Source organism: Oenanthe melanoleuca, chromosome 27 (genome assembly GCF_029582105.1).
Source record: "Oenanthe melanoleuca isolate GR-GAL-2019-014 chromosome 27, OMel1.0, whole genome shotgun sequence".
NCBI lineage: Eukaryota > Metazoa > Chordata > Aves > Passeriformes > Muscicapidae > Oenanthe > Oenanthe melanoleuca.
Window position 1 is genome coordinate 5401806 of NC_079360.1, and position 8404 is coordinate 5410209.

At 59.7% G+C, this 8404-nt stretch overlaps 1 protein-coding gene and 1 long non-coding RNA gene across 2 annotated transcripts in view; one reads left to right on the forward strand and one right to left on the reverse strand.

Annotated features, from left to right (window-relative positions):
- Positions 1–916: 916 nt before the first annotated feature.
- On the forward strand, positions 917–2607 carry NXPH3 (neurexophilin 3). The gene is made up of 2 exons (XM_056512141.1): positions 917–1179; positions 1976–2607. Exons 1-2 carry the CDS (start codon positions 1120–1122, stop codon positions 2582–2584), a joined length of 669 nt encoding a protein of 222 aa, XP_056368116.1. The 5' UTR covers positions 917–1119; the 3' UTR covers positions 2585–2607.
- A 2163-nt stretch (positions 2608–4770) lies between these two features.
- Positions 4771–8404, reverse strand: part of LOC130264099 (uncharacterized) — a 3928-nt gene continuing 294 nt past the window's right edge. The window contains exons 2-4 of the long non-coding RNA XR_008842419.1: positions 8037–8133; positions 5237–7416; positions 4771–5049 (exon numbers count right to left, since the gene is read on the reverse strand). This is a non-coding gene — a long non-coding RNA (uncharacterized LOC130264099). The remainder of the gene's footprint in view (positions 5050–5236; positions 7417–8036; positions 8134–8404) is intronic.

An 8404-nucleotide genomic window follows, 5' to 3' on the forward strand; every position in this document is an offset into this window, starting at 1 on the left:
AATCGATCCAGGGACAGAGCCCATCCCGGGACAGAACCGATCCAGGGACAGAACCGATCCAGGGACAGAGCCCATCCCGGGACAGAACCGATCCAGGGACAGAACCGATCCAGGGACAGAACCGATTCCTGAACAGAACCGATCCAGGGACAGAACCGATCCAGGGACAGAACCGATCCCTGAACAGAACCGATCCAGGGACAGAACCGATCCAGGGACAGAACCGATCCCTGAAAAGAGCTGGTCCCGGGACAGAACCGATCCCTGAACAGAACCGATCCAGGGACAGAACCGATCCCGGCCCAGAGGGCGGTACCGATGACAAGGACAGAGCCCGGCACCCCCGCGGGTTCCCCACTGTCCCCCTATCCCGCTTTACTCCCGTTCTCCCCCCAGCCTGGGCCGCTCCTCCCGAGGGAGATCCAGGACTCCCCCCAGGACCCAGGGACCCCCTCGGGGGCTCTGCTGGGCCGCGGGCACCAAAGGGTTACTCCGGAGGTGCCGCTCGGCCCCGGCACCTGGCGGGGGAGGCGGGAGCGGGGCCGGAGCGAGCGGGGATGGAGCGAGGGGATGGAGAGGGAAGGGATGGAGAGAGAGGGGATGGAGAGAGAGGGGATGGAGAGACCGGGGATTGAGCGAGCGGGGATAGATTGAGCGGGATGGAGCGAGCGAGGATGGATTGAGCGGGGATGGAGAGAGAGGGGATGGAGCGAGCGGGATGGAGGGAGAAGGGATGGAGGGAGAAGGGATGGAGCGAGCAGGGCTGGAGCGGAGTTTCCCTGAGACTCCGGCGAGCGGCGGGCGGGGGAGCGGCCGGGGGGGGGTGGGGGGGGGGCCGGGCGGGCAGGGGGACAGGGGAGGGGACAGCGAAGGGGACACGGGGACAGCAGCGGCCGCAGGTGAAGCCGCCGCGCCTCGCCCGGAGCGGCCCCGCGGGGCGGGAGCTGCCGGGGCCACCATGGGCCGGGGGGGCCGTAGGGAGCCGCAGGGCAGGGGGACCCCCCCTTCCCCTCGCTGACGCTGGAGGAGAAGGGAGGGAAAGACGGAAAAAGGAGGAAAATCCCAGCGAAACCCTCCCCAAAGCGGAGCCGCGGAGAAGGCGGCGGCGCCGGCTGGAAAATGCATCTTCCTCGGAGCTGCGTCCTCCTCCTCCTCCTCCAGGGCGGCATCGCGCTGCTGGTGAGCGCCGGGAGGGGAGGACAGGGCAGGGGGGCCGGGGGGCTGCGGGCACCGGGGGTCGCGGCCACGGGGATGGGGAGCGCGGGCAGCGATCCCCGAATCCATCCCCGCATCCCTGCCCATCCCCGGGGGAAAAAAAACGCGTCCCAAAACTTCTGTGATTTGGGCGCGGGGAGCGGGCAGGGCTGGCGAGGGGAAGGCGCCGGATCACCCCAAAAACCCCAAAACGAGCGGGAGCCCGGGGAGGCTCGGGCAGAGCCGGGGCCAGGCCGGCTCCGGGCTCCGTTCGCCGCTGCTCCTCGGCCAGGGCAGCCCTGGGCACCCCGGGGAATTTTTTGGGGTCCCCCAGCCCCGGGCGATGGGGCTGCACAGCCCTGGGTGCCCCCAGCCCCCCTGCAGGTGCCGATTTGGGGGTTCCCGGAGCGGAGTTGGCAGAGGAGCCCGGGGCAGCTCCCCCGGAGCCAACTCCGCTCTGCTGTCCCTTGTCCTCCCCTTGTGCCCCCGGCCCGGCTGTCCCCGGGCCCTGGCGGGGTTGGAGGGGCTGTACCCGGGGAGGGGAGGGGGGTGAGGGCTCAGGGGGGCACCGGAGCCTTCCCCGGGTGCCGGAGCTGCGCCCCGAGCCCGCAAGGAGCGGATTGGAACCATCCCGGCTGAGCGCACCCATCCCGGAGGGAGCAGAGCCGGGAAAGCGGCGGGAGAGGGGAAACAAAGCAGGGAACGGAGGGGAAATGGGTGGGGAAGGGGCTGGGCGGGGGCGGTGACACCCCCAGCCCCAGCTGCTCCATCCCGTGCCCAGGTGTGCTGCGCTCCAGCGGATCCAGGTGAGCCCAGGCTGCGGGAGCTGCTGTCCCCAAAGGCGCTCCCGAGCCCGAACCGGACCCAGCCGGGACAGAGCCGGGCCGGGCGGGACCTGGGGGCGGCCTCGGGCCGGCTGCAGAAGCTTTTCGGCTGGGGAGATTTCTACTCCAACATCAAGACGGTGAAGCTGAACCTGCTGATCACGGGCAAGGTGGTGGATCACGGCAACGGCACCGTCAGCGTTTTCTTCCAGCACAACTCCACGGGCCACGGCAACATCTCGGTCAGCCTCGTGCCCCCCACCAAGGCCGTGCAGTTCGACCTGGAGCAGCAAATCTTCATCGAGGCCAAGGAGTCCAAGGTGCTCAACTGCCGCGTGGAGTCGGAGCAGGTGGCGCGGGCCAGGAAAACCTCGCTGTGCACCTTCGACCCGGCCAAGACGTGCTCGCAGGAGCACACGCAGAGCCGCGCGGCCTGGCTGTGCTCGCAGCCCTTCCGAGCCGTCTGCGTCTACATCACCTTCTACAGCAGCGACTATCGCCTGGTGCAGAAGGTGTGTCCCGACTTCCACACCCACAGCCGCCGGCCCTACTTCCCCTCGGGATGAGCCCCGAGCAGCGATTCCCGCAATTCCCGGCCCGGCGCGGCGATTCCTGCGATCCCCAGGGTTGGGGGGGAGGGATGGGGATGGTTTTGGAGAGGGGGATGCGCCCTGGAAGGTGTGGAAGGAAAAGGAGGATTTCTCGTTTTCCCCCGTGGGAAGAGGGGAAGCGGCAGCGCCAGACCCGGGCCGGGGTCTGGAGAGACTGGGACGGGTTTGGGATGAGGGAATAGACCCGGGCCGGGGTCTGGAGAGACTGGGACGGGTTTGGGATGAGGGAATAGACCCGGGCCGGGGTCTGGAGAGACTGGGACGGGTTTGGGATGAGGGAATAGACCCGGGCCCGGGTCTGGAGAGACTGGGACGGGTTTGGGATGAGGGAATAGACCCGGGCCCGGGTCTGGAGAGACTGGGACGGGTTTGGGATGAGGGAATAGACCCGGGCCGGGGTCTGGAGAGACTGGGATGGGTTTGGGATGCGGGAATAGGACACAGGGGCATGGCCGGGACCCGCGTTCCTCGGTGCAATAATGGGTCGGCCTGGGTGGGGTCGGTGGCTCCAGGCAAAGAGGGATCCGGGGGAAGGGTCGGGACGCCTGGAGAGAGGAAAGAGCTCGGGAAAGGCGGGGGGAAAGCACCTGGGCACCCCCGCTCCCCTAACCCCGGTTCTGCAGGAGCTGGGGAGGAGCTCTCCCACATGCGGATGAGTTTTCCCATCCCGGAGGCTCCCGGGATGGAAACGAGCCGGGATGGGCAGCGGGGCCGGAGCCCGGGGGGGTTCGGGGGCTCGGAGCCGCGTTCCCGGGCGGAGCGACCCCGGCGGAGCGGGCTCGGTGCGCGGGCACGGGGAGGGACCCACGGGGCTCCTCCGGGCACGGGGAGGGACCCACGGGGCTCCTCCGGGCACGGGGAGGGACCCACGGAGCACGGGCTCACAGCCTGCTTCCCACCCACCCTGCCCCGATCCCTGCCCTGACCCCTGTCCCAATCCCTGCCTGGATCTATACCCAGGTCCATACCAAATCCCTGCCCGGATCCATACTTGGCTCCATATCCAAATTCCTGCCCCGATCCATGTCCTGTTCCCTGCCCGGATCCATACCCAAATCCCTGTCCTGATCCCTGCCCGGATCCTTATCCTGATCCATTCACGGATCCCTGCCCAAATCTGCATCCAAATTCGCGCAAACTCGGATCCACACCCAAATCCCTGCCCCGACCCCTGTCCCTGCTCAGATCCATACCCGGATCCTTTTCCCGATCTCCTTCCCCAATCCCTGCCCGGATCCTTTCCTGGATCCCTGTCCCGATCCCTTTTCCCAACCCCTGCCCGGATCCTTTCCCCGGATCCTTTTCCCTGATTCCTGTCCCGATCCCTGCCCCAGATCCTTTCCCCGATCCCTGTCCCCGAATCCCATTCCCGATCCCTTTCCCGGATCCCATTCCCGGATCCCATTCCCGGATCCCTTTCCCGGATCCCTTCCCCGAATCCCTTTCCCGGATCCCTTTCCCGATCCCATTCCCGGATCCCTTTCCCCGATCCCTGCCCCGCTGCCGCTCGGGGCACGGGGCGGGCCGGGAGCTCGGACCGGGGGCTCCATTCCCAGGGAAGGAACAGGAACCGCCCCGGGCCGGGAATAAAACACTGACGGTGGCACCGAGGCAGGGCCGGAGTTTTTCCTGGGACGGGAATGAGGGATGGCCGCGATCCCGGACCTGGGAACGGGCTCCAGTTCGGGCTGCCAGGACCTGCAACCCCAGACTCCCTTCCCGGCTGCTGCCTATTCCCAATTTCCTCCTTTTCCCAGGAACCCGAACCCCGAACTCCCGTTTCTGTGATATTCCCAATTTCCTCCTTTTCCCAGGAACCCGAACCCCGAACTCCCGTTTCTGTGATATTCCAAATTTCCTCCTTTTCCCCAAGAATCCAGATTTCAGTCTCTCACCTATTCGGGCATTCCCAGCTGCTGGGTAATCCCAATTCCCACATATCCAAATTTCAGGTTCCTATTTTTGGGGCATTCCCAACCTCCTCCCCTTCCCAGACATCTGGGATTTCTGTCTCCCACTTCCCCTGGAACATTCCCACCTCCAGAAAAGACCAAAAAAAGCCACTTCCCTTTTTTTCTCCTCAAATCCAGAGCACCAAAAATTCCTCCCCACCCTCACAGGACAGGTCCTGCCCCCGGAGCAGGGTTTGTACTTCCCAAAATTTATTTATTCCCCAAATAAATCCGTTCTCCAGAGCTCTGGGAGAGCTTTGCTGGCTGCTGGCCGAGTTTCAGGATGAGCTCCCACATCCAGCTTCCCAAAAATCCTCCAAAATCCACAATCTTTTCCTCAAGGAGCCCCGAAAGTTTGAGAAAGCTGCGGGAAATTTCGCGTTTCCAGGAAACACCGGGAGCGACGTTTGGGTCGGGGAGGGGAGGGAGGGAGGAATGTGGGGAGTTAAAACGATTCCCTGAGGTTTGCTGGAGGAAGGAGACACAAAAATCGTTAAAATCCCGTTGAGGTGATACAGGAAAAAAATAAAATAATGAAAAAAAAAAAAGGGGAAAAAAAAGAAAAAAAAAGGGAAAAAAAGGGGAAAAAAAAGGGGAAAAAAAGGAAAAAAAAGGAAAAAAAAGGGGGAAAAAAGGAAAAAAAAGGCCAAATCACCGAGAAGTTGGAGAAAGCGGGAGCAGTTGCAGAGACGCGGCGGCGGGAGAGCCCCGGGAGGGCGGAGGCTCCGGGGACGCGGCGCCCGAGGGAAGCGGAGCCGCGGTTTCTAAGGAGACCAGGACGGGCCATTGTTCCGGCTGGAGAGGAGATTCCTGCTCGGAGCCGCGGGGCCGGCAGCGCCCGGGGAAACCCGAATCCTGCAGCCAAAATAGTGCACCCCAAACTGCTCATCCCAAATCCTGCACCCCAAACTGCCCATCCCAAATCCTGCACCCCAAATACTGAACCCCAAACTGCTCATCCCAAATCCTGCACCCCAAATCCTGCACCCCAAACTGCTCATCCCAAATACTGCATCCCAAATCCTGCAACCCAAATCCTGCACCCCAAATCCCAGATCCCAAATCCTGCATCCCAAATCCTGTACCCCAAATCCTCCATACCAAATCCTGCACCTCAAATCCTGCACCCCAAACTGCTCATCCCAAATCCCCCCATCCCAAATCCTGCACTCAAAATCCTGCACCCCAAATGCCCCATCCCAAATCCTGCACCCCAAATCCCAGATCCCAAATCCTGCATCCCAAATCCTGCACCCCAAACACTGAACCCCAAACTGCTCATCCCAAATCCTGTACCTCAAATCCTGCATCCCAAATCCTGCACTCAAAATCCTGCACCCCAAACTGCTCATCCCAAATCCTGCACTCCAAATCCCAAATCCCAGATCCCAAATCCTGCATCCCAAATCCTGTACCCCAAATCCTGCACCCCAAACTGCTCATCCCAAATACTGCACCCCAAATCCCAGATCCCAAATCCTGCATCCCAAATCCTGTACCCCAAATCCTCCATACCAAATCCTGCACCTCAAATCCTGCATCCCAAACTGCTCATCCCAAATCTCCCCATCCCAAACTGCTTATCCCAAATCCTGCACCCCAAATCTCCCCATCCCAAATTCTCCATTCAAAATCCTGCACCCCAAATCCCCCATCCCAAATCCTGCACCCCAAATCCCCCATCCCAAACTGCTCATCCCAAATCCTGCACCCCAAACCCCAAGTGGAGCAAAGGGAAAGGGGAAAGGGTCTCAGCTGCTCCCACGTGGATCCCCAAAGGATCCCCAAAGGATCCCCAAAGGATTCCCAAAGGATCCCCAAATGATTCCCAAAGGATCCCCAAAGGACTCCCAAAGGATTCCCCATGGATCCCCAGAGGATTCCCAAAGGATCCCCAAAGGATCCCCAAATGATTCCCAAAGGATCCCCAAAGGATTCCCAAAGGATCCCCAAAGGATCCCCAAAGGATTCCCACATTCCCAAGGGACAGGGATGCAATCCCACAGGATGAGGGCCGGGGGTGGCTCCTGTCAGGATTTCCACGGCTCTGGTCCCTTCCCCAGCCCAGGGGCTCCTCCCGAGGCTGCAGGAGCTGCCTGGACCCCCTGGGATCAGGGAATGGAAATCCTGGGAATGCTGGAGCCCACCCAGGCAGGAGAAGCAGGAAAACAGGAGAGGGAAATTCGGGAGGATGGAAAACACAATTCAGACCTAGGGAAAAAAAAAAAAAAAAAACAACAAAACAAAAAACCAAAGAGAAAAACAAGCAGGGAAAGCTGTCAGGGACAGGAATGGAAAACTCCTCCAGCTCCTGCTCAAATCCCTGCAGACTCCAACTGCTCCCAGAGAATTCCCAGCTCCATCCCAGCCCTGCCTGCAGTGGAATCCCCTCAATAATTCAGGATTGCTGCAGAATGCTCCAGGCACAGCAGGGGGTGGAGGGACCCCACCCCATTGCAGGTTTGGGAGCTGCTGATCCCGAATTCCACGGAGCTGAGGAAATGCAGGAATGCTCCCACATTCCCAGGCTTTTCCAGCTTCCAGAGCTGCCTCCAGGAACAGCCACTCCCGTCTCCACAGGAGGGGACATCCCAAACCCTGCGAGGGAACCCCAGGCTCTGGAATGTTGTGTCCTGCTCAGGAAAACACAACTCCAGAGGCAGAGGTGGGGCTGGAGGAGGCTCCTGTGGATTCTGGGAGTGAGGGACGAGCCTGTGCTGGAGCATCCGGGATCCTGAGCAGCACTTTGGGATCTCCTGCTCTTTCCAAAGCTCTGGAATTGCCAAGGTTTGAACTCTGCTCCCTCTCCTCATCCCCAGGATCCAACACATCCCCCTGGGTGGGAAATCCAGCCTGGAATCTTCCCATTCCCATCATTCCCCATCCCATCCCCATTCCCATTCCCATTCCCCATTTCCATCCCCATTTGCCATTCCCAATCCCCAATTTCCATTCCAATTCCCCATTCCCAATTCCCAATTTCCATTCCAAATTCCCATTCCCCATTTCCCATTCCTGTTCCCAATTCCTATCCCCATTCCCAATTCCCATCCCCATTCCCAATTTCCAATTTCCATTCCCATTCCCATCATTCCCTATTCCCCATTCCCATCCCAATTCCCCATTCCCAATTCCCATTCCCCATTCCCAATTTCCATTCCAAATTCCCATTCCCCATCTTCATTTTCCCATTTCCAACCCCATTTCCCAATTCTCCATTTCTATTCCAAATTCCCATTCCCCATTCCCATCCCCATTCCCAATTCCCATTCCTGTTCCCAATTCCCAATTCCAAATTCCCATCCCCATTCCTGTTCCCATTCCATTCCCATTCCATTTCCCATTCCCATTATTCCCATCCCCATTCCCAATTCCCATTCCCAATTCCCATTCCTGTTCCCCAATTCCATTCCCATTCCCATTCCCTTAAAAAATCTGCTCCCATCTCCAATTACTTTTTTTAATTCCCTGGGCAGAATTCCATAGAATTCCAGAGCCATTCCCGGATTTTGGGATGCTCCAGCACTCTGCATGGACAGGGATTTGCTGATCCTGGGTCACAGCAAATGTTGGGATCTTTAATTTACTTTGGGATCTTTAATTAACTTTGGGATCTTTAATTAACGCCCCCCTTGGCTCGCTGGGCTCAGCCAGATGGGTTTAATTTAATTAGGAGATTTTAATTACCCATAATAGCAGGATTTACAACCCATGGGCACAAGTGAGTTTTGGGATCAGGGAATGTTGGGCTCTGCTTTCCACACCCCAGAATTCCTGGATTTCATCAACATTCCAAGGGATTTTTCCCAAATCTCCTCCAGGA

Bases quoted from the DNA above. Each gene is read 5' to 3' on its own strand.
- NXPH3 (XM_056512141.1), top strand. From the start codon at position 1,120: ATGCATCTTCCTCGGAGCTGCGTCCTCCTCCTCCTCCTCCAGGGCGGC. The intron at 1,180-1,975 runs GTGAGCGCCGGG...TCCCGTGCCCAG, and splicing joins AGGGCGGCATCGCGCTGCTG to GTGTGCTGCGCTCCAGCGGA.